The sequence below is a fragment of the Octopus sinensis genome, linkage group LG1, assembly GCF_006345805.1.
Source record: "Octopus sinensis linkage group LG1, ASM634580v1, whole genome shotgun sequence".
Taxonomy (NCBI): Eukaryota; Metazoa; Mollusca; class Cephalopoda; order Octopoda; family Octopodidae; genus Octopus; species Octopus sinensis.
The window spans coordinates 113,736,800-113,764,130 of record NC_042997.1 but is presented as its reverse complement, the minus strand read 5'-3'; the positions used below and the strand labels follow the sequence as shown (position 1 = coordinate 113,764,130).

Sequence of the window (27,331 nt, the reverse complement as noted above, 5' to 3'; positions counted from 1 at the left end):
AACAGCCAAAGCTAGATACACCAATTAAATGTTTTTTCTTGATCAGATATATTTGTGCCATAAATCTGTTGAAGGAAAACTGCCTGGGTTTTGTCTAACACAACTGTTAATTTACAATTGACCATATAAAATAACCAGTATAATGCTGTAAGATTTACAAACAGTACTGTGATGTTCAGTAATTATATGGGGGAACCAAGGACATGTGTAGAAACAATATTGAATTTATTTTCTAACCATAAAAATATAATCAAATTTTTTTCATTTGATTTTTTTTGTATTTTTACTTTTTATAAAGCCTCAGAACTTTTACAAAGTTAGAGCTGAGTTTGACAATGTAAAAAAAAAAAATGAGAAAAAAAATCCCGACTGAGATTTCATAAATTGTTTCAAGTAACATTCTGTTATTTACTGTGGAAAGATTAGGGTTTTAGATCATTTATAAGTTGAAATAATAAAAAAATGTGTATGTTAGGGACACTGTACAAATTTCCTCTCATTCTGTCACTCACACACATACACTCTCTCTCTCTTACACATACAAGCATGTTTGTGTGTATAGATAATTAAAAATGCAGGTGAGTTTCATAAAAATACATGCAACCATGGCAACAGAAAATGAAACTGATCACTGCCATCTTTTTAATTTTTTTATATTTTTGGTTTTTTGCAGAAACACATTTTTACTTTCTTAATTTGTGAGCGAGTTTGACCATTTTTCCCATTTGGATTCCCAAAATTCTAAACACTGACTTTTAAAAAAATGTCTGAATCATAAAAATATAGTTTAAAATGAAAACTGATGATATATTTTTGTATCTGAATGATTGCCAATGACAAATGTTGACATTTTAATTCACTTTTTCACTCTTTTGCACCAATCAAGCTTAAAATTTTGATAAAACTGTACAGATTCCAGCTCTGACCTTCAACCAAATTGGGAAGATATTTTAGTCGAGAGAAAAAAAAAAAAAACGAAACAAAAACCCCCTCATGTATGCGCATATGAAATTATAAATTTCCATTTAAACAAATTTATCACAAGAACATTACCATAAGCTTCTCAAATGTATTTACATGATATATTTTACAATAATTTCTCTTGCCTGGAAACTTAACCTTCAAGACACTTGTGTACTAATGTCATATCATTTAAAATTCAATAGTTATTTCTGAATATTAATTACCTGATTTATTTAAAAGAAACTGATTTTAAACCACAGTTTAATTTGACATTAGAGAAAGAAGCCTCTCAGACATAAATGAAATGTGGTGGCAGAGAAATGAAAGTCTTTTTTTTTGTTTTTTAATGATTACAATACTAGACTAAAACAAATACAGAATTCATTTTATAAAAACAAACAAAATACTAATCAATAATTCCTCTAAACAAAAAAATAGAAATCCACTAAAATTTGTCTATTAAAAACTCAATTTGGTGGTGGAAAAAAAAAAAGCATCTAATTTTTTTGTTTTCTTTAAAGTATTTAGACTAGCCCTCTAAATAAGAAATTTACTCGTTACGAATGTTTGGTGAATCACAACACTGCTACATTTGGAAAATAATCTTCATTAAATAATAATAGTAATGACGGAAAAAATAAACATAATTCATTACATTATGGAAATTATGAACATAAATAATTTTCAGTAGAGAAATTTGTAAAATAATTAAGCAGTGATAAACAAATTTGCAACAGACACACTTAAACACACATTTTACACTCAAAAAATATTACAAAAATGAGGTGGTGAGATTTTTGCCCATAGGAATATTTTGAAGTGACATGATATAATTATCGACAGCGACAGTTTGAAGAGAGAGATAGTAAAAAAAAAAAAAAACCCATTAGAGAACCAAACTGTAACAGGAATAAAAACAAATTGAATTTCAATCTGCAATGTTTCAAGTATTTTCTGGAGTGCTATGAGATTCTTTAGTAGCATTCTCCCCCTTCAGCAGTTCGTAGAGAAGCCCGTATGATGAAATGTCATTAAGCTGAGTGTCTGTTATGAGTTCTTTTCCTTTAATGCTGATACGAGACAAGATGGGCAAAGTAAGGATCATTTCTCCAAATTTGTTTGGATGTTGAGGGTAATGGCTACCCGTGTACATATCCAATGCTTCACATAGCTTTTCTTGATGTTCTCTGATTGTTTCTGGATGTTTCAAACCCTTTACATCTGAGGAGAAAAAAAGGAAAAAAAATTTAGTTTGACAAAGAATATCTAACACAGCATAATAATAATAATAATAATAATGATGATGATGACTGTTCATTGCTTAGGAAAGGAGTTGCTGGTAAATCAATAAATGCAGTAGAATTACATTCTGAGTTCAAATCCCACCTAGGTCGACTTTGCTTTTCATCCTTTCGGAGTCAATAAAGTATCAGTCACACACTGGTTGGGGGTTATGGTCAATATAATCAAGTAGCCACCTTCTCCAAAATTCAGGCCTTGTGTCTATATAAGAAAATTATTTTTATGCCTTTCAGCTGAATGACTTTTTGGATGTAATCAAAAGTGAGTCTGTCTTTCCCTACCTATTGAATGTCTCTAAATGTTCATTGTAAATAGTTTAGAGTTGAAGTATTTTCTGTCATGGATACAGTTTCATAAAGAAAATATAGAATGGAACAGAGTATAGGTATTCAACATGAAGTATAGTCTGATAGGATATCATGAAAGATGCCTTAACATTTAACCAAAGGTAGTGTGTTGTTTATAGGATGTTACTGTAATTATCAATGATGGTTGTTGTAATTATTAATAGCAATAATTAGGATGGAGGGGTGGCAGAAATGGTAGATCTCATACTAAATGTCTTACTATATTTAGCTTTGTACCTCTAGGTTTGTTTTTCTTAAAATAGATCACAACCATGTATTCAATAGAGTCTACTTAAGCTGCCTTATAAGACTGTTAGGCTGTTTGCCAATTTAAAAAAATTACATAACTCACAAAAATTATTATTAATACAACTTGTGACTCTGTTCTGAGTTCAAATTCCATCAAGGTCAACTTTACCTTTCTTCCCTAGAGGGATGAAAAACAAAGTATCGGTCAAGTACCAAGATTAATGGTATCAACTAACCTCACTCCCTTCAAAATTGTTGGTATCATACCCAAGCTAAAAACTATTATTATTAAGTGTTGAGCTGTTAGAATTGTTAGCTCACCAAACAAAAAGCTTAGCAGTATTTCTTCCAGCCATGTGTTCCAAGTTCAAATTCTGCTGAGGTCAACTTTACTTTTCATCCTTTGAGCAATGGGGTTGATATAATTGGTTAGCTCCATCCCTCTAAAATTTCAGGCCTTGTGCTTATAGTAGAAAGAATTAAGGCAGTGAGCTGGCAGAATGATTAGCATACCAAGCAAAATGCTTAGTGGCATTTTATCTGTCTTAATATACCGAGTTCAAATTCTGCTGAGGTCAATTTTGCCTTTTATCCTTTCAGGGTTGATATGTACCAGTTGAGCACTGGGGTCAATTTCATCAACTATCCTCATCCCACCAAATTTTAGGCCTACTATAACAATACTCTTGTGTTTTTTTTCTGTCACAACATATGAATGAAAGGAAGGAAGGGGTGATGACAAACTGGTAGTGAGTGTTTCAACTCTGTGTGCGTATATGTAAAAGGGAGGTGTGTGTGTGTGCAATGGAAGTGAGATGGTGAACATTCAATGCTGAAAAGAAAAATCAGTGTTTCAACTCTGTGTGAGTATATGTATGCATGTACAAGGGAAGTGTTTGGATGTGAACCAGCGTTCTTTCAGTAACAAACGATGATTGATGTCACATCTCAAAAGACAACCTCTAGAAAACATTGACAAGTGCATGAATTCGATTTACCATCCATATTCTATCTTTTGTCCTTATCTATATATAAAATACTACAATTAGCCATCAGTTTTGATGGCACAGGGCCAGCTAGTTTATTATAAATCAAGAAGGCAGTGAGTGGGCAAAATTATAAACATATTGGATAAAATGCTCTGTGGTGTTTCTTCTGGTGCTTTACATTCTGATTTCAAATTCTGATGACGTCAACTTTACCTCCTGGATTGATAAGATAAAGCATCAGTCAAATACTGAAGACAATGATAATGACTTACCCACTCCCCTCAGAATTGCTGGCTTTGTGCCTAAATCATCAACATTATTATTATTAGGAGTTCAAATCCCAACTTTGTCTTTGATCTTTTTGGGATTGATAGAATAAAGTACTCTTCAAGTACTGGGGTTGATGTAACCCCCCTCCTCATTGCTGGCCTTGTGCCAAAATTTGAAAGAATTATTATTATTATTATACAATGGGTATTACATGTTAATTTAATTAAATAAGAATAGCCTGGGCAAAGTTCAAGGAGCTGGCAACTAAGGGCCACTTGCTCAGGATGAAAGGTAGACTGTATGAAGCAGGTGTGCAAACTGCCATGCTACACGGCAGTGAAACATGGGCCTTGACTGCTGAGGACATGGGTAGGCTTAAAAGAAATGAAGCTAGTATGATCTGCTGGATGTGTAATGTCAGTGTGTATGCATGACAGTGTAAGCACCCTGAGAAAAATGTTGGACACAAGAAGTATCAACTATGGTGTGCGAGAGAGACGACTGTGCTGGCATAGTCATGTGTTACGTATGGATGAGGACAGCTGTGTGAGGAAATGCCACTCCCTAACTGTAGAAGGAACCAGTGGAAGAGGTAGACCCAGGAAGACATGGGATGAGATAGAGAAGCATGACTTTCGAACACTGGTCCTCAGAGACAATGACAGTAGACAGACCTTTGGAGATATGCTGTGATTGAGAAGACCTGGCAACTAAAGTGAGATCACAGCCATGGCCGATGCCAGTGTTGTATGTCTGGCCCATTTAAGAGTACCCTTGATGCGTCAGGCAATAAGATATGTTTGAGAAGACCTGTTGAGTCAAGTAAAACCAAAATCGAAGTTGTTGCCAGTGCCTCTTGACTGGCCCCCATTCCAGTAGCATGTAAAAGGCATCATCCAAACATGGTCAATACCAGTGTCCTCTGGCTGGCTCCCTGTGCCGGTGGAATGTAAAAAGCACCATCCGAATGTGGACGATGCCAGGTCTGCCTGACTGGCTCCTGTGCTGGTGGCTTGTAAAAAGCACTATCTGAATGTGACCGATGCCAGTATCCCCTGACTGGCTCCCATGACGGTGGTACATAAAAAGCACCCACTACACTCTTGGAGTGGTTGGCGTTAGGAAGGGCATCCAACTGTAGAAACACTGCCAGATCAGATTGGAGCCTGGTGCAGCTGCTGGCTCTCCAGACCTCAGTTGAACAGTCCAACCCATGCCAGCATGGAAAACAGGATGATGAGATATTATCAGATGTTTGGTAACAAGTCCCCTCAAATCTCAAACATCTTTCTGATGGTTCTTGTAGAAACCTAGACATTCTGGCACTTTTCTGCAGATTGCCATGTCCCATTTCAAATATCCTTCAATGTCATAAAAACGAAAGAATAGGGCAATCAAAAATTAAACAACTAAATGTTTCAATATTTCATCCAACTAGAAGACCAGACCATTCAACCAAATCCTGTCAAGGTAAATTCACTCTTAATCAAGGACTTAACATTAAGAACAATACATGGAATGAATGAAAAGGAAGGAAAGGAAGGAAGAATTTCTAAAGAGATAATTGATAAAAAATTCCTTTACCTGGTGTAATGAGCACCAATACTTTCAGACCAACAAATTCATAAAGATCTACTTTAAGTCGGTTTAACTGCTCAGCTAACTCAACAACCATTGACACTACACTGCCCAGACCAAGAGATTTTGCTGTTTTCACTGAAAGAGTGGCTCCTTGAGCAAGGCGGATTTCAGATGGTTTCTCTTTAGATCGGTAACAGCACTCTAACAGAAGAAGATCTGACCAACAATTCTGTAGTAGCAGTATTTGATCATCAGTCTGTAAAATAAATAGAAAACCAAATACATTAGAGGGACAAAAGTCTTTAAGAAATTATGACTTCACCTTATAAGCTTTGGAAAACTCTGATTTTGTATTTCAGCCTTGTTCATCCCATCTGCTTTTCTGGTATATTATATCCAGTACTGGACTACCCAGTACGTATTTATTTCATGTAGTTTAACCCCTTTCATATCAATCAGCACCCAAACTGCTCCTACCTTGAGGACACAAACTTCAAACAAATTTCATTCTAAATTATTATTCCAAATACCAGCTTTGATAATGACAGTAATACTTTGTATTTTTTAGAATTTAAAAAAAAAGTGTATTTCAAAAGAAATATGGTAACAAAAGGATTAAAGTAGGATGAGACATGAAGCAAGATCTGAATGTTATTTGTAGCAGGTAGAGTACCTTGATAGAGGCTTTCTTGGCTTGAAAATTTTTGTTGCTGATAAAGATCTATCTTAGATGAAATACATTTGTCAGTGATGCTACTGTCAAGTGACAAGTTATATCAGCTGAAGGTATCTTTTAAGGTGAATGTAGCCATTGTCAGTGGATCTAATTCATCAAAATCTGAATGCCCTGGACTATGGGACTAGGATGTGAACTAATGACACTTTGGTTGTTTAGTCATCTGTGATTCCTTGGGATTGATGGCAGTAAAAGCTATAGACTGGTTTCATCCACCTTCTTTATCTTATCACCATGCTCTTTATTATTGTTGTTAGTGCTGTTGAGGGTAAGAGAGGGTGATGTGAATTCAAGAAGATTACATGTACAAGAAATAACTTTTTTTCTAAAATGAGGTTTCTGTAAACAAGATAAATGAAACTGGTTTTAAAAGGTAGCAATGCCATGTATTAGATCTGATATCAACAATGATTGATCTATTTTCTGTTGATGAAAATGTTTCAAATTATTCTGAAATACCAAATGGTGGATATTTTATCTATCAAGATATTTGATTCTTTTTTGTTTCCTTGATAAATCAGCTGGATACTCAGACCAACAACTTCTAATCATATACAGGGAAGAAGTTTGAGAGAGTATCAAATAATACCAGATTTTAAGATAATTTTTTGTCAATCTTCTTGATACCAACCTACTACCTCTGACTATCCCTGGTCCAAGTATTATCATCTTACCAGAAACTAGCTGTGTTATCATATTCACATCTAAATTAAAACTTCTCTATCTCAAAACCATTTTTGCTCCATGAATAACAACTCCAGATTGCAGTTGATAAAAATCCCATTGTAATTTTATATGAGGGCCCATTAAATTGCATTACAAATCCTTGAATAATATACTAATAAATAGGTTACAATTATTTTTACCAAACCCTTTGAAATTCTTTAGACATAGGTAGAATATTTTCATTAGAAATAATGTTAAAGAACAATTAAACCTAATTAGTAAATATGGCAGAATTTGGTTTGTTTTGTATGAGTAAATTAAATTAAAAAAAACCAACAATACACTGTAAACAATAGATTAGACAAAGAAACAAAAATCACCACTGTGATACACTGTTGGATTAAAATCTTAAAATCTTCTGTCTCTCTGTTTTCGTTTAATGTATTTGTTACCATATTTCTACTGAAATACACTACTTTTGCTTCACTTAATTTCAAAACTAATTTTGAATTTAGTAAAATAACTGTTGAAATTAAGCTACTGTTTGGAACATGAAATTTTGATGGGAAGGTTTTTTTTAGCTTGTTTTAGAAAAGGAACTTTTGCATCATAGATCCAGAATGGTCTCAGGTGGGTTGTTATCAAAAGGGTTAACAGGAAGACTTGACATTTCATTGGCCTCTTAATTTTTAAGAAATACAATGTCAATTTTTTCAGCTCCTCTCTCTCTGTCTGATTCAACAAACAAACCAATGAAGGAACCATAATGTTTACCAAATCTGAAAGAAATAGTAATTAAACTTCTCCATATCACATCCAGCTAGGTCTTAAAAGAGGGGATGAAGGAAGGACACACTGAACAATGTTGTCCAGATTTACAAAAAGACAAGGTGGTTAGAGCTAGAACACCTCTGATCTACTCAGAGCTGACCCAGGGCTAAACAATAACAACAAAAACATTCATATCAAATTATGATTGTTTTTGAAATATGACCTAAAAGGTAAAATTACACAGTCACTGTTATAGACAAAAAAAGCAAAAAACTTCAGTAATACTCACAGAAATTGATGCAAACTGAGAAAGATTCCTGGCCCAGCGTACAATTTTGTAAAGACGATCTTCAGTGATTTGCATCAGAGAAGTGTAACTTGTTGGGTCTTCCAATAGAATTTGAGTGTTTGGTTCATCATCACAGAGTAATGATTCTAAATTCATAATGTCTGTAAGAATCTGTGGAACAAAAGGTTTTTTGTCATCAGAACTACTGTTACGGCTTAGTATAGCAACAAGCTGACTAGCCTTGTTCTGACCAACTTTCTGTATTGCCATATTTGGAATGGTCACTGACCGTTGGGAATGCTGCTGTTGTTGATGATGACTGTTGGGTTTCACTGTGGTCAATTTCTGAAGTTTCTGTTTGTCAACAATATCACGTGTACGACCATGCGGTGAACAACCATCATATGAACTTCTACCACCACGTGTACGATCAAGACGGATAGCTAGAAAGTAAATGGAAAGTAGGAGAGAAGTTAATAAAGGCATGCAAAATGCAATCAGATGAAACAAGTGCAACACTGAATTCTTCGTCTAAATACCCATTCTAATATCATCATAACAATTGTAACTAATTAAGAAATCCTAATTCTCATAGGATTTTGTCACACTTGTGACATCTCAGCAGGGTTTATATGGAAGCTAGTTATAGATAGATGAACTAGTTTAAGGAGCCAGAAGCAAGAAGACTTTGTATCCATAATTTGAAATGATAGCATTTTACTTGCTGATAAATTAACTTAAATTCAGTGAGTGCAATGCAGTCTAAGTGATATAAATTTGTACATTTTATTTGGAGATTAGATATTGAGATATTGCTGAGATTGTTATTAAAGAAAATAAGTTTCATGTGTGTGTCTGCATGTTGGATTGTTGGTATGGCTGTTGTATCTGTTGCACCATCTGAAGCCACCTTTCTGTTCTTTGACCCCAACACTGATACTAGTTCTTATCTTCCAAGGCAAAAAGTCCTTTCACTGAGGTTTTTGATTCAACACTATACATTGTATTATAATCATCTGGGACTTTCATTAGAGATCTGTTAATCAGTCTGCAGAACAATTCTGCTTCCTCTTTACCAACCTCCAAAGATTTTGGTTTAACCACGTTTCCTCCTACCATGTACCAACATTCAAACTACACATCTTGTCACTCTCTGAGACCCATATTTCTCATGTTCCCTCTCTAAGCTATCTTTCTTGTTCAGGTTATGCTCCCTAGACTAAACTTAGTTCTGTAAGGTAATATCTTTTTATGTGTGGAACCAACTACGCCATCACATCTCTCCTCTCAACAGGGCATCACCATAAAAAGACGGCTGTTTATTCTCTTATCTTTTCTAATTTATCCACTGCCTCCATCACTCCATCCCTATCTCCAGTAGTTATTCAACTATAATTTGTCCAGCATTAAGTACATCCATCACATCTTAACTTTCTCTGAAGTTATTCTTAGTAACTGCATTGAACTTGTCTTGGCTCACACACTTCTCCCATCTAACACTGACATTAACTACTGGTACATTATTTGCTATTCTGAACTATCAGCACCAGTTAGCATTCTTAGCTACTTGTATTCCCCAATTGAAGTATACTGTTCAAAACAGACTTCACATCTTCCTCATTGTAAACCAGTTTATTCTACTTATATTGTTTATATTTAATGATTATTAATGCAGACCATCATTACTTTCCCCCAGATCCTACCGTTTACATTGACCTCAGACCAACACAATTTTACTAAAACAATCTCAACTCCATTGTTGCACTAAACCCAGACAGTGATTATCAAATGTGATGTCATAATTTTAACCCGTTTTTGTTTTCTTTTAAAAAAATTCTAAGTAGTTTTTGGTGAATTTTACTACTTCATCATTTTTGAACTTCACTAAGAAAATAATTGTCTAGTGTCACATACTTCAATAGCAATCAAAACAGCTTAACCTCATTTTAATTTTCATTATCTGTACAATTACTGTAACAAAACTTAATTAGTCAAATGTAATCTAATGAATTAATGAGTGTGAGTCAACTTTTCCTGATTATGTCATGAGACATACAACCAATACAGGGTCGAATTGAACTGAATGTGTTTGATGGAACGATTTGTTAATTTGCAATTCACAAAAACTGAAATTCTTCTTACCTTCCAATAACATACCACTTTCAAGACATTTATTAAACCGACAAGCAGGACATTTCTTTCGATTGTAGACATTTATCTCACAACAGTTTTTCTGATGACATTGATATACTTTTTTGTTCTGTACAGTACGCTTGAAGAACCCTTTACAACTTTCACAAGAGAAGATACCATAATGGTAACCTAAATAAACAAACACAAAACAAAAATAAAAGGAATAAATTTTAGAACAAAATTTTTTTTTATAGTTTAGTCATTGAAGAATCAACAATAACCATAACCTCCAAAACTGAAGGGAGAAAGATAGTAGATGGGTCATTTCTTGGAATCTTGGCCCAAATATTTATAACACAATAAACTCAACAACAGGCTCCCAAGGTGGTGGAATTAACTAAATAATGTTTAGCATTTAGATTACTTTGTCAGATGTAATGCACAATTAATTCAAAACATGAATAATCTTGTAGCTTTGAGATTTCAATGATGTGATTGTTTATTTCTAGAATGATATCATAGGATAGATGTCAGAAGCCACATCTGGCCAGTTTGAATATAAAACAGGTGAAATATTTTGGCTGGATATGACTGGTTTAAATACAACACATCATCATTATCATTTAATGTAAATACATTAAAACTACATTAAAGCATCATAACAGTGGCGGCAAGGATTTGAACTACATGCAATTTTAAAAATCCTCTTACTTTGTAAAAGTGATGACAAGGATTATAATTTCAGGCACTTCACAAAAGTGGAGGCGAGGTTTCAAATTTCACACAGTGAAAAATGATATAAAATCACCCACTTCATAATTGTGAGACATTCAAAGTTCTTAGCATGGAAGAACTGTTAGCCTCTGTAGTACAGCAACAACAAGAACAATGGAAACAGCAACAATAACAGCAAACTCAGCAGTTGTTAGAATTATTGCTGCTGTCAAAGGACACATCAGGTTCATTTTCAGCGGATGGAGTAACCAATTCGATTGGGTTATTTGCTTATAATCCAGAAGGGATTACGTTTCCAGCATACTTTAGAAGGTATGGGGAAATATTTAAGGAAAAATGTAAAAGTTGGACAGTTGAAAAGAAGATAGGGCTTCATTATCATCATCATTATTTAACGTCCGCTTTCCATGCTAGCATAGGTTGGACGATTTGACTGAGGGCTGGATGCCCTTCCTAACGCCAACCACTCCGAGAGTGTAGTGGGTGCTTTTACGTGCCACCACCACGGGGCCAGTCAGGTGGTACTGGCAATGACCTCGCTCGAATCTTTTACACATGCCACCGGCACAGGTGCCAGTAAAGCGATGCTGGTAACGATCACGCTCGAATGGTGTTTTTTACATGCCACTGGTATGGAACCCGGTTAGCCGTTCTGTCAATGATCACACTCACATGGTGCTCTTTGCACCCTGCTAGCACAGACGCCAGTCATCGAATTTGATTTTGATTTCTTTTATGAAAATTATCACCGGCACATCATGAAAAATATTATTATTTCATCTTGCCAAGGAAACTGCTAGAAATTTGTTTCAAGGAAACAATTAGTCTGTTAGAGAAGATATTCAGTGAAAGGAGTTCATTATTTAACATTCGCTGGGAATGCCAGAATTTGAAAAAGAATGAAACAGATGACTTTGTTATGTATGCAGGTATCATAAACAAAGAATGTGAAAAATTTAAGCGAGTTAACTCCAGACATGTTCAAATGTTTAATCTTTGTAAAAGGATTAACTGCAAGTAAAGATGGGGAAATACAAGCTGGAATATTAACAAAATTAGAGCAAGCTACTAAATTAACTTTATAAACAGTAGCGGAAGAATACCAAAGGATAATCTATGACGAGACACAAAAAATTGAAGGGGATGATGTAAATATACAGGCATGTCGACCTATAACAAACAAGGAGAAAATAAAACTATCAAGACCCAAGCCATGCTATGGGTGTAGCCAAATACACTTTAAAAGGGACTGTCTTTTTAAAAATAAAAATTGTTTTGGTTTTGGCAAAACAGGGCATAAGAATTCACATTGTTGGTTAAAGAAAAAAGGTCGAATGAAAATGCAAGTAAAAAAGTGTTCTCAACACAAATAGAAAGTGAGGTGCAAAAAAGAAAATTTGTATCTGTAAAAATAACGTTAATATGAAATTGCAATTGGATACAGGAAGCGGTATCTCAATAATCAACATTGATACATGGCAAAAGATTGGAAGGCCTACTTTCAAGAAAATATCAAAAATTGCTCGTATTTCAGGAAAGCAAGCACGATTTTTAGATGAAATGACAACAGAAGTGACATTTCATGGGAAGACGCTGAAAGCTAAAGTTTATGTAACACAGTCGGATATGTTGCTGGCTGAACTAATGTTTGCCAGGAAAGTCCAGTCAGTATTTGATAAACTACTACCAGGAAGAAAACAAAAAATACAGAGAAACACTGAAAATAAAATGAAGTGTTTCAATATAGGTGACAGTGTTTTTTTAAAAAATATAAAAATGGCAAAGTTGGGAAGAAGGAAAAATAACTAAACGTTTAGAAAGAGTAATATATATATGGTAACAAGGCATATGTGGGAACATAAGAGACATCTGAACCAAATGGAAAAAACAGATTTACAGTAGAAAAAATAAGGCAGGAAGAGCCAATGGAAATATTATATGACATGTTTGATGTTCCTGTATCGCAAGAACTGGTTGAACCAGCATGTACTTCAACTAGGAAAAGAAAGTGGATCGAAATGTTGAAAATTGAACCAAAAAGTGAAAATATTCCAATTTCTCTCTGTGGAAGTAAAAGAAAAAAGGGTGGGGGAAAGAAAGGTGGTAATAAATAAAAGTATTGACTCTCAAGGAAAGTCAAACTTAAAAAAGGGAGATGTTGTAGTGGAATCCGAACACCCCCTTGAAAGTATAAATGAACAGTTCCAAAATGTATAAATATGCATGCATGCTGAAGATATCAGAAGTGCGTCATATGTGCAGCCATATATTACACAGAGTCGTAGAAGCTATAAAGAATAGATATTGTTTGTGATTTGAACAGTTAGTAAATGAATATACAATAAGTCCGCAGCTACATTAAAACATCATAACAGGCACTGAACGCCAAACCACATGGTTGCAAACAAAACTTCTTAACCACATAGCCATGCCTTTGCCTATATGTGTGTGAGTGTGTGTGCACATGCGCAATGTACGTGAATGTTGCTATTTGTCAGTTTGAGTGAAATGGTTGATGTTGACATTCTGTATCAGCATTATGAACAGTTGCTCAGTGCTTTTGAAGACTTATGGAATATGAAAATTCCTTTGTTCAGGCAATGGTTGGTAACAAGAAGAGCATCCAACCATAAGATTCTACCTCAAAAATCAATTCTTCCCAAGCCATGCTAACATGGAAAGATGGGTATTAAATGAACAAACAAATTCCTTAATTTCATTCATTTCACTCTTGGAGTGTTTGGCGTTAAGAAGGGCATCCAGCTGTAGAAACCTTGCCAAATCAGATTGGAGCCTGGTGCAGCCTCCCGGCTTATCAATTCTCAGTCAAACAGTCCAACCCATGCCAACATGGAAAGTGGAAGTTAAATGATGATGATGATGATGATTGAGGTTAATATCTAGATATAGTTATTGTCCGGCCTTTCTATCATCAAAGGGGTTTCAGCTATGACCACCCGGCCTTTTTTTTCTTTTTTTTTGGTTCCACGAACAGTGTTTGCTTAAGACTTATACTGGAGGTGTATAAAAGCCACAAAATTAATTGAGACCAATACTGAAAAGTAGAAAACTAAGTAGGTATGGAATTCCTAATTTTCACATCTCTCGAGACAGTTCTACTTAAATGTATTCCATAGAGATTGTTTCATTAAACTTATATCATCAAAACCGCTTTAAACATTCCTTATCTTTTAAGTCCATGTTATGCTTCAGAATCAGTTTATTAGGATTTTGCTTTGGTCTGTCAGTTTTGAAAATCAGACTGTTTCTGTCCCTCTTGTGTTCAACAATTTACACTGGTAGCTTGATACAGCACACAGACACGGACACACACACACACATGCTTGCGCGCTCTCACTAATACAACTTCTCCTTATAAAATATACGATTTTTTATTGCCTAATATTTTAAAAATAAAATAAAAATGAGTAAACATTAGTTTTAATATCATTTAAACCAAAACACAGTTATGTAAGACTGAAAAAATATTTTGTTATCAAGTGATTAAATTACAAAACAATCTAAATTTCAAACTAATGTCTATCGTTTAATGAAATCTATAGTTTTCATTTTCAAGACTGAATATTTTCTATTTATCGCAGATATTGTGGCAACATTCCAAATCAAAAAGTATTAGTAAATAAATCTTAGTTGTTCTTTAGCACAGATTAAAAGTTTTATAATTCTGAATAAATCTTGAGAAAATAATCACCGTCATCGTGATTATATATAAGACATCTGTTCTGTCACTATATCATACTTTCACTTCTCTTAATACTACACACACATTCAGATGAGGAGGGTCTTGTCCTGTGAGTTACTTGGTGACCTTACTTAGTGCTGGTGCCATGAAAAAAAAAAAGCACTCAGTACACCCTGTAAAGTGGTTGACATTAGGAAGGGCACATGTTAAAGTAGATACTGGAGCTCTGACTCTTCATTCCAGTTAAACTGTCCAACCCACAACTGCATGGAAAATAGACATTAAACACTGATGAATGATGATATATATAATCATCATGATTATAATGCGTGTGCACATGTGTGTATATATTTATCAACATTTTAGTGCCTACTTTTCCATGCTTGCATGAGGCAGATGAGAGTACACTGGGGCAGAATTCTTTTATGGTCAGATGCTCTTTCTGTCATCATTCCCACTTATTTCCAAGTAAGGCAATCTTTCAGTCTATCAAGTATTGATTTTTGGCAGACTGTAGGCAAAAATTGCTGTCAGGAGGCCATTGTTTACAAACCAGTGAAAGCAAGGAAAATGTGAACACACACATATGATGAGCTTCTTTGAGTTTACAGCTACCAAATCCACACAAGGCTTTCATTGGCCTGGTGGAGCTATAGTGGGACTGAACTATAAACCATGTGGATGATAAGCCAACTTTCCTTTTCCACACAACTATGCCTGTGCTTAGAATGAAATTCTGAAATATCTGTGGAATCTTTGGTTTTTATTCAAGAATATATCTCCAATAATAAAAAGTGAAGATTACAATTGTTTACATGGTTGAAATACAAACATTGTCATCCATATAATTACATAATTAATACATAAAAATATGTAATCAATTTTAATGAGATGGACAAACCACTTTATCAAGAATTAAAATTGAAAGATGAAAATCAAAAATATTTCTTGTTTTAAATGACAGACAAGATAGAGAAAAGAAATTACATACACAAATATTAATTCCTTTCGAGTGTTGGGCCTCATGGAGGCAAAGTGGCTGAGTTCCTTTTGAGTGTTGAGCCTCACAGAGGCAATGTCCAAGACCTTTAGCATTATGTCATGCTTGAGAAGAAGACCCATCAAGCTGAGCAAAATAGCAATCACGACAAATACCAGTGTGATGCAAATTGGTACCTGTGCTGGCGGCACGTAAAAGCACTCCAGTGTCAAGCAAATGGCACCCGTGCCTGTGGCATGTAAAAGCACTTATTACACTCTCAGAGTGGTTGGCATTAGGAAGGGCATCCAGCCATAGAAAACCATACCAAATCAGTCTGATGATGATGACACAGAAACATATATAATCAAACCTTGAAGCACACACACACGCACATACATCTGAACATATTCATATTTTACTGAGTGCATTTTAGAGTGGCACCAGCACTAGAAAAGTTGCATTTTCCCCTTACAAGAATAAAGTGGTTACTATATGTTGTCTCCATTCCATTGCCAGTCACTTTCAAGAGTGTATTGAGTGCATTTTATTCTGGAACCAGCACTAGAAAGGTTACACATTTTCTTCACAAGACTAAGGAGATCTAGTTTACTTGACTGACAAGGAAAATAAACATGCTCTACTTTATTTCATAGCTGAGAGGTAGCAACATGCTCTACTTTATTTCATAGCTGAGATTTATGGCATCAATCTCACTGGTTTTGGAGGGTCTGTGATGACTGAACTCAACTGTTTTTCCCAGAACCAAACCACTTAAAAGCAAATGTAAAATATAAAATATATTCAGTTGTGGAAAAAAAAAAAAGAATTAATACAAAAATGTATCATCTTAGTTGTGTGATTATAGGAAAAAAGAAGTTAAAAAAAAAGTGAAACTTACCAGATACTTTGTCACTACAGATTGGACAATTTTCTTTGTCTATGGCATCTTTAGATGGAGAATTGTTATTGGTCACTGAAGAAACTGGAATTTTTAAAGATACAATTTCTTCTGGATGAATATAGACTGCATGAATGTTAGAGGCAGACTGTGAGGTACTGTTACTGTTTTCCTCATCTCCTCTGCCACTTTCATCTTCTTCAAGACGAGTATACTTCAATGGAGAAGACTGTGATTCCTGATCGCTTGTAGGAGGTAAATGTCTTTTCTTGGAGGCATCTACAATGCCACTGTCAGAGTCTGAGACTATAACATCATTATCAGGTGATGGCACTGAAGAACTGTCTCGATTGAAACACACTATAACCTCTTCATGTTCACCACACTTCACTCCATCAATCTTAATGGTTTGATTTAATTCAAAAACCAGATTCTTGCTTTTATTCTCATTGTTGTTTATTGCTGTAAATACATTTACAACATTTGGGTCACTCTGTGAGAATAGCACTGAATTTGAATTGGGTTTCACATTTGCTCCCTGATCAAGTTTTAGTTTAAGCATTGCCTTTAGATCTGGAGTGGTCTCCGTGACATTTTCTGCGATGCCATTAGAATCCATTTGAACTTGACTGATGAGAGATTCTGTGGGTTGGTGTAGCCCATGTAGAATAGGGAGTATTTTCTTCTCAGAATTTTGGTTTGCATTGACCTGCAAGATATTAGGCTTAATATCCTTTGATTTGCATTCCTGTAATCTGAATCCACTGGTGTCGCGGTGTTTTTCATGAGAATTATTGTTTAGACAATTTTCAGAATTCACCTCAGAAGATGTAAGGGTATGTGAAATAACCTGCAGCAAGACTGGTGAGATGCCAACCTCACCTGTGCAGCTCATTCCTGAAGAAAAAGAAACAAAGAATAGATGGTAAAGATCTTCTTGTTTCAAAGAAAATTTGGAAAAAAAAAAAAAAATGCAAAATCACAAAATGTAAAAACAAAGGAATTCTTTGGATATTTCTTGATTATAAACCATTAAAAAAATCATAATATAAAATTAAAAATCACAGACTTTAAGATAACAGTCTTAAACCTAAATTTTATATGACATAAGGTATTAAGATATAACAGAAAGTATATCTTATTGAAACTAACAACCAAGAATAATCATATACATTTACTGTTAATTTGTATATTTTTAATATAAACAACATTACAAACATCTCTTCACATTATGTATTTTTCATTCATTTTATGCCTGTTTTTCCATGATAGCATGAGTTAGTCAAATATATCATTGAGGTGTTGTTTTACAGCCAGGTGCCCTTCCTGTTGCTAACCCTTATCTGTTTTTTCAAGTAAGCAATCTCATACTTAACATGTCTTTCAAGGTGTAAAGCCAATGAATAATTTATTGATGGGGAAATGACAGCAACATCACTGCCTTTAGCTGAGCAATTTTATGGAGAAGTGTAAATGCTATCGAATACACATAACTTACATATATATATATACACACACACACACACACACACAACTATATATATAATTCAGTTTTGGGGATTAATAGATATGTGGGTATTCTATTTCAAATAATACAAAAAAAAACCAAAAAAAAAACCTAATCAGTATATCTGAAAGTAAACTCATGGTATCCATTTGCACATCACGAACTAATACTTAAAGGACATAACCATTATACCAGCAGGGTATATACTATACTTCCTTAATTATCTCCTACTTTAGTTGACACTAAATTAATTAAATATGAAGAAACTACACATGTTTCAGTATTGAAGATTACAATATATATACATACACACAATAGTATACATATATAAATACATATATGCAATCATCAGATTTACAATTATTCCAACACATCTTCAGGTTCTTTTTCAAAATATTATTATATTAATTTAGTGTTAACTAAAGTAGGAGATAATTAAGGAAGTATAGTATATACCCTGCTGGTATAATGGTTATGTCCTTTAAGTATTATTTTGTGATGTGCAAATGGATACCATGAGTTTACTTTTAGATATACTCATTAGGTTGTTTTTTTTTGTATTATCTGAAATAGGATACCTGGATATCTATTAATCCCCAAAACTGAATTATTATTGACTTTTTTTTTTAGATACTTTGTATATTTCTAGATAAATATATGATAAATAAAACCCCAAGTTACGCTATGCAGATGCATGTAATGCAGAAGGGTTGTACCTAATTGATCTGGAAATTCATTTTCCCAAATTATTTAAATTATATATATATATATATATATATATATATATATATATATATATATATATATATATAGGGTAGGTTTATTTTTTCCATCTACCAAGTCTTTTGTTGGTTCAAGGCTATACAATAGAGGACACTTGCTAAAAGTGACACCAAACTCAAAATCATGTGGTTGTGAAGCAAGCTTCTTAACTACACAGCCATTCCTGTGCATTGTGTTCTTGAGCAAAACACTTTATCCCGCATTGCTCTGTGATCACTTTGACACCTGATATATGGTACACTGTTCACCCATTTAGACAATGTTGATTTGATGGAGAGAGTGAGCTAATAAAAGTCGATCACACACACACACACCAGTGGCATGTAAAAAGCACCTGCAACAATTTTGGAGTGATTGCCATTATGAAGGGCATCCAGCTGTAGAAACTATGCTGAATTAGATTGAAACCTGCTGCAGCTCCCTAGCTTACCAGTTTTCAGTCAAACAGACCAACCCATGCCAGCATGGAAAATGGATGTTAAATGATGATGAAGATCACACACATAAACATAAAGATATTCATGTGGAACTTGTAATGCTCATAAAAATTTCATAATTATTTTGAAAACTAAGGTTGTTAGAAGTTTATAGAGAACCATGAAATACATTTGTTTTGAAATTGTATTTTCTCATAAGTGTTTGATTACTGATATGGTGTAAATCCACATAGGTTGTACTATAGGAAAAAAAACTATATCTTTTGTTATACACTTCTCTTCTAGTTTGATAGTTGTTATGTTATTCTTTTATCTTCACATCAACAAGTAAACCATCTTAAGTATGGAATGAAATCAAAGAAATTAGCTATACTATTATTCTGCTATGGTATAACCACACTGGTAAAGCTTTAACAAATTTTACTATAGCCTTATTTTTATATGAGAGAAATGCATCTGGTTGGACTTAGATCCACAATCATAGCGAATAAACTACCATAACTGTCCAACTGAGCTGTAAATTCTATAATAAAGAAGAAAAAAACCCAGTAATATATATAGGTAGGGGGATGTAAACAGTGAAAATAGAACTCCAAATATATATTTTTATTAATATTTAGAAGAAACAGAGTGGCTCAAGGACCCAGTGTTTCATGCATTGGCACTTATCAAGCTAGTTACAGTTTGAAAGGTTATGGGCTTATATAGCTGGTGAGAATTACATTATCCTCTGGATGGTTCAGGATTAAATTTTAAAACCTTAACAATGTCACATGGATAAGTCATATTTTTCAAATAGTTTGTCCATTATGTTGTTCAATAAGTTATTATTACATAAATAAGTACAGAAACCTTGTGCATCTCTTCACACTCACACAAGGTTTCTTTTTTTATTTATGTATTTACTTATTGAATGACATAATGGGCAAACTATTTGAAAAATATGACTTATCAATGTGACAGTGTTTTGGTTTCAAAATTAGATCTAGAACAATCCAGAGGAAAATGTAATTCTCATCAATTATATAAGCTCATGGGTCTTCAATCTGAAGCAACAGAGTGACTCAAGGGTTGAGTTTCGTGACTAGTTTGGTTAACTAATTTGGTAAGTGCCAATGCACGGAACTCTCAACCCTTGAGTCACTCTGTTGCTTCTGCTAAACATATATATATAATACTTAAAATAGAAACAGGAGAGCATGAATTTCACATAGAGTTCAACAGCTGTTTCATTAAAATAAACATCATTATGTGCATAATTACAGATACATTGTTAAAAAATTTTAATCAAGTCAACTTTATATCGCAATTATGTAATTATACATTTAATGATGTTTTTCTTAACGAAACAGCTGTTGAACACATTATGTGAAATTTATATGTGAGATTTCTGCTTTTATTCCAAATATGTTGCTACTAAAGATCATTTTAGCTGATTTTATATATATATTTGAAAGTTGGTCTCATGGAATAACTGCAATGTAATAAACATGTTGAAGTTTAATGGTCTCTTTATCTGTGAATCTATTTTTTCATATTTATGCATCAATTCTCTATTTGGGAATATATATCATAATTAATTTCAAATACTTAGTAATCAGCCAATTGTTTTATGAAAGAAAAAAAAAATATTAGTAGCAGATGATAAAGTGAACAGTTAAAGAGTTTTGTGGCTTTTCCATCTTGGATTCATGCTTGCAAAGTGTTTAACTTAATGTTTAAAAATAATATAAATGTATCTATAAAGCACCATGTCTTCAATTTTGTTCCATAGCTAAAGAAGGATATGCATGTAAACTGAAGCGGGATATTATATTAGAGAGAGAACATAATTCAGTAAAGTCTACCTAAGCATGACAATTTAAATAAAAGATCAATATTTCTTCTTGAAGTATTAGTGAAAAATAACAACTTCCAAATAAAATATAAAATCTGGCTAAATATTTTAAAAGAAAGATTTGAATAAAAAATTTATATTTCTTTTTTTTTTTTCATTTGAAAAAAGAAAAAAGAAAATCTCTGAGACTGACATACACTCACATGCATGTAAGTATTCATTCACATACATACACATGAAACTACAACCATCCAAATGCTCACATAGACATACAAATGCATCCCTCTACAAACACACAGGTGTGCATTTATCTACAAACGAGCACATGGATGCATTCATTTATTATTCACAAACACACAAAAGCATCTACTCATGAACACACACACACACACACACACACACAGAGTAATATATCCACTCATAAATAAATACATACACAAATGCATCAACCCATAAACAGACATGAGTAAATTATGCATTTCCTTTTTTACAATATTTTGACTAAGTTTCTAATCCAAAATAATAATGTGAATGGATTTGGTCAGTTAACAGTACTATTAATGACTCTAGTAAATGCTTAGTTTTACTTCAATCACAGGAGATCAAGTAATAAACTGAATTACTCAGAAATCTATTCTATATTTTTGAGAGGAGGAATTACGTACATTCTTTAGAATGGATGGATAGATGTCCTCATCTTGTTTGTTGTTACCACAATGTTTCAGCTGATGTACTCCACCAGAGTTTCAAACCCAACCCTTTATTTGACTAATGAGGTACTCTGTTCTCATTTCTAAAGTATTGGGGTTTTTTTTCTGATGTTATTTTTTGTTGATATTATTTAAGTCCCTGCCTGGGATTGAACTCAGAATTTGAGAGTCAGTAGCCTGTGCTCTTATCCACTATGCTATATGCTCATAGGCAATTATAGAGTGAATTTTTGGGCTTATAAATTATTTTTTAAATTCTAATTTTGTCAATATTTAAAGAGATTAATTTATTATTATTTAAAACAGATTAATTTAATTTATTTCATTGAAGAATTCCTTGCCATCTTAGAGTTTACTACTTTTCTGCTAGAATTGGCATTTACCTGAAGTCATTACAAACTAAAATAGTTTGCTTAATATTGCTTAGAAAATGTGAACTTTTACTATTACACCTGCTGCTTCACTTTGAAGCTGAAATTTTACTTAAAGAAAAAGTGATTTCCCATGGTTTTTACGGTTGGAGTCATTTAAAACATAAAAAAGGAGAAATTTATTGTTTTATCTTATTCTTCTAGTTGTAGTTTGAAGGGATCTGAACATCAAAACTGTTGGAAATCACTCATTCTTTGAGTAAAATTTCACCTTCAAAGTGATATGGGTGTAATAGTAAAAATTTACTTAAAATGCCTTGTCGTATTTAGTTACATCCTTTCATGTTGTTCTGAGTTCAAATCCCACAGAGGTCCACTGTGCCTTTGATTCCATTGGGTTCACTCAGTCCTTCCAGTTGAAGATGATAAAGACTGATATTTAATTGATCACTGAATGAATATTGCTGTTTAGTGCTCAGGTGGTTATTAAGTAGACTTATGGTAAAAGCTTTCAAACCATGATCATCCCATCTATTTTCAGAAAATATGGTCCTGTTTGCTTTTTGTTTGTTATTTATAGCAGGCTAAGGGACCATATCGAGAGCTCCTACTTTCACTCTTTCATCTCTGGCTCTGCAAGCAGAAGATTCATTTGGTGGTTGCTATAGTTAGTATGTCAAATCTAGATCCCTGCTTAGCTGTGATTAGTAATTTTGTTGACAGCTGCCACACCTCTGCTTTGTAGTTATATTCCTTTGAACTATAGTCTATCCTGAGCAGGTTGTATGGAATCGTGTTTATACTTGTGTGGAGATTATCCAGAAATCTTATAGTATTTATATATTTCAATGAAATATATAAAAGGCTGTAACAGTTGGAGGTGTAATTTATTTTCAAGGATCCACCTAGCATAAAGAAAATCTTACAATTCATGGAAACTACATTATCATCATCATCATAGTTTAACGTCTGCTTTCCATGCTAGCATGGGTTGGACGATTTGACTGAGGACTGGCAAACCAGATGGCTGCACCAGGCTCCAATCTTGATCTGTCAGAGTTTCTACAGCTGGATGCCCTTCCTAACGCCAACCACCCTGAGAGTGTAGTGGGTGCCTTTACGTGCCACCGGCACGAGGGCCAGTCAGGTGGTACTGGCGACGGCCACACTCAAATGGTGTTTTTTACATGCCAACACCAAAAACATGTAACTGTTCTTTAACTCTCTTTTCTTCTTTCTAGTGCTAGTGTAGAATGCAGCAGAAAAATCTCCCACATCTTGCATAACCATGCGGTGTGACACTAATGAAGTGAGGCAAGTAATAATAGTGTCTTCATATTGCTAATGCTTTACGATTATTGTGTTTTTGCCTACAATTATGGTTTGCAGCAGTGAACACTGTGCATTTGCTGTTGAAACAGTAATCATTATCATCATCATTATCGTTTAACGTCCGCTTTCCATGCTAGCATGGGTTGGACGATTTTGACTGAGGGCTGGCGAACCAGATGGCTGCACAAGGCTCCAACCTTGATCTGGCAGAGTTTCTACAGCTGGATGCCCTTCCTAACGCCAACCACTCCGAGAGTGTAGTGGGTGCCTTTTATGTGCCACCAGCACGGGGGCCAGTCAGGCGGTACTGGCAACGACCTCGCTCGAATCTTTTTTACACATGCTACCGGCACAGGTGCCAGTGAGGTGTTTTTTGCTGCTTTAGTATTAGTTTCTTTTTCATCAGGGTTATTGTATACCTTCCTTAACCTGTTGTGAATTACCAGCTTTACACAGATGTTTAAATTGATTAGATAAGTATGAGAAACTAAAAAGTCATCCCATTCACATATACTGCTACATTTATCATCTCACCTCTTGCACCTTAAACTGAAAGTCCAGGAAATGAACCAGTGATTTTATTATTGTGAGCTGAACACCATAACCATTTGGCCTTACAACTTTGCATCAAGCAAAATAAATATGTGAAGTACAGATTTGAACTGATATTTTCAAATAGCTACAGCACTCAATAATTTGAGGTTTGTTTTACCTTTGTTATTAATAGCAACATAACAAAAATCATCATCATCATCATGTAGTATCCGTTTTCCATGCTGGCATGGGTTGGATGGTTTGACTGGAATTGCTATGCCAGAGAGCTGTACCAGGTTCCAGTATGATTTTGGCTTGGTTTCTACAGCTGAATGTCCTTCCTAACTCCAAGAATGTAGTGGGTGCCTTTTACGTATCACCAGCACTAAAACATAAGGTACAGGTGTGGCTGTATGATTAAGAAGTTTCCTTGCCAACTGTGTGCTTTCAGGTTTAGTCCCACTGTGTGGCATCTTGGGCAAGTGAATTCTACTATAGCTCTGAGCCAACCAAAGCCTTGTGAATGGACTTGGTTAACAGAAACTGAAAGAAGCCTGACTGTGTGTATTTGAGTGTACTTTTGTTTTGACATTATATGATGTAAACAAGCATCAGCATCTTACAAGGGATATTCTTTGTTTTCAGTCTTCTGTGGAAAATGCCTGGCCATGGGAAATATTACCTTACATGGCTGTTGAAAATTCTACCTCAACAAATTCCATCTGGTCCATGCAAACATGGAAAAATGAATATTAAAATGGTGATGATAACTCTAGTTTCCAGTAGTATCCATTATATTAAATTTTTTTTTTTTAATATTAAAAGAAAATAAGAAATAATATTGATTTCTAGCATTAAAAGCAAGTTAGTATTAATTTTTAACAAGGGAAATAATAAACAGATTTTAGTACTTAAATGGATTTTATTTTACTACACAAAAAAAAAAAAGAGGCAAAATAGACCCTAGTGAATTTTGAACTCAGGACAAAACCTTGACTAAAAACAGCTCTTTTACTGATTTTGCTATCATTACTACTGCCCACCTTTTAGAAATATAAAAAGAAGATATTGATTTCAGTGGTTTTTGAGCACAGTCTCTCCATTTTCGTTAGCCAGCAGCTAATTTCATTGGTTTGTGGCCAGCAAAGATATTTCTGTTTTCTTCAGAGATATTCTTTTTCTTTTGATATTTTGGCTTGCAATTAAAATGCAGTTGTTAAATTTTTCCCTAGAAAATTTCTCTCTCTTACAGAGAGAGAGAGAGAGAGAGAGGATACTTTGGCTTGCAATTAAACATGCCGTTATAGTTCTCTTTCTTGTGTTTGTTGTTGAATTAAGTTCAATTACTCCATTTACTGCAGCATTTGAGGCTTAGTGTGAAATCACTGGGGAAGAGTGATTGTATCTGATCGTTTGCAATTTGTTATTATTGTAGTTCATTTTCCTGTTGATGTATGAAAGCCCAAATATAAAAACAAAACTAGACAATTTTCATTGCAAGTGAAAATACCTCCACCCTCACCCAGTCTTCACTGGATACCAAGTGAAATCATACTAGTTATCAATTGACTAGAGGAGACAAGAACTAAAGTATCATCTTGATTTCTAACACAACATCAAACATTTTGGTGGGAATAGACAATTGATTATGGTGGGGTTTGAACTTGGAATATAAAGAGATGTCAAATTAAAACATGAAAATGATAATAGTTTTAATATCAATAGAAGTACTTAGATCTTGACTGAACACCTGAGAAGCAATAATGGACTGTGTTGGATTCAGGAATCTGGAGATTAATTATAACAGTCAATTCTGTGATAGATTTGTTTTTCTTTCTTCTTTTAATTAAGACTAATTACTATACTTTAGTTGCCCAGTAACTTAAAAAATCTAAGGAAAAGTTGAACGAAATTTTAACGGAGAAAATATTAGAGTTCTCTCCCTTACTAACCCATCCAGTCTAAGCAATGTTAATTTGCTTTAATAATGCTAAATACACTTTAGTTACATCTGGCCTGTATTCTTTATTTAACATCTAGAAAAAATATATAAATAACCACATAGATCATTAAACTTGTTGCTCTGGAGTCATTGGAGGCAGTAAAATAAGGAACAACGATAATAATGGTAATATTGAATATATTCAATGAATGCATCATGAAAAATGCCTTGGATAGTTGTTCTGGCTATTTAGTCTGAGTTCAAATCTTTCCTTCATCATTGTGGGGTCAACAAAATAAAGTATCGGTCTAGTAAAGTGGTCAAGAATCAATGTAATCAACTAAACCCCTTGCCTTCAAAACTGCTGGCCTTGTTCTTAAATCACAAATCACTAAATGCCAGAAACTCCCCTACCAGTGGCTTACAAACTTAGAGAATTTTACACTTTACTCATCTTTAACACAAGTAGTATGAATAGTGGTTATGGTAAAAGCACTCAGTAAGTTCAGAGCTGAAATTCTTATTTCAACAACACTGTTGCAAAAATAGGAATTTGTTAAAAGGTTCATACTCTTCCTGTCATCAATCCTCACCTGTTTTCTTGATCTCCTAGAAATAACAGCCAAATGTCCCTCAACAACCTAGTCTTAAATAAAGAATATATTGTACAATGTTGTCCTTGATATGCAAAATGATAGGATGATCATGGCTGGAATACCTTTACAATATATATAGCAGACCTAATGACTAAAGGTGTTTCAGTCATAATTATTCCTACTCCTTTTTTATACGAAGGGATGCTGAAAAGTTCCTAGTTTTAAAGGTATCCTGAAAGGCCTGGTTGGAGACCCAACCTTCCAAGCTCTTTTACAGGGCTTAGAAAAACCAAAGGACCACTATGATAAGTGTGTGAATCTGAGATGGGAAGAATATGTTGAATAAAATCATAATTAACTGATCCTCCTATATTTTCTTTTACCCCAAGCCAGCAACTTTTTAACACCCCCTCATACAACATGGTAGGATATGATTAAGGAGAGAGCTGGTTGTCTGTTTTTAGCCCTGAACAGACCATGACCATATTTTGGGGAATATGCAAGATTGTTTTATCTAATGTTTTCTATCATTTATATAAAATGTATGTAATCTGAACGATTTGACTGCTATTTCTAGCAGGTCGTGTGGCTATAGTGAGGTCTCTTGGCTCAAGTTGCCAACTGTAATGCTACATCTACAAGGTGCAGCAAAAGACCACATCAGCTAC

At 34.1% G+C, this 27,331-nt stretch overlaps 1 protein-coding gene across 1 annotated transcript in view; it reads right to left on the bottom strand.

Annotated features, from left to right (window-relative positions):
- Positions 1–280: 280 nt before the first annotated feature.
- Positions 281–27,331, bottom strand: part of LOC115213980 (nuclear hormone receptor FTZ-F1 beta) — a 37,801-nt gene continuing 10,750 nt past the window's right edge. Inside the window, exons 2-6 of the mRNA XM_036503979.1 lie at positions 16,615–17,511; positions 10,306–10,485; positions 8,164–8,606; positions 5,705–5,957; positions 281–2,184 (exon numbers count right to left, since the gene is read on the bottom strand). Coding sequence (XP_036359872.1) covers positions 1,907–2,184; positions 5,705–5,957; positions 8,164–8,606; positions 10,306–10,485; positions 16,615–17,509 — 2,049 coding nt within the window. The 5' untranslated portion in view covers positions 17,510–17,511 and the 3' untranslated portion in view covers positions 281–1,906. The remainder of the gene's footprint in view (positions 2,185–5,704; positions 5,958–8,163; positions 8,607–10,305; positions 10,486–16,614; positions 17,512–27,331) is intronic.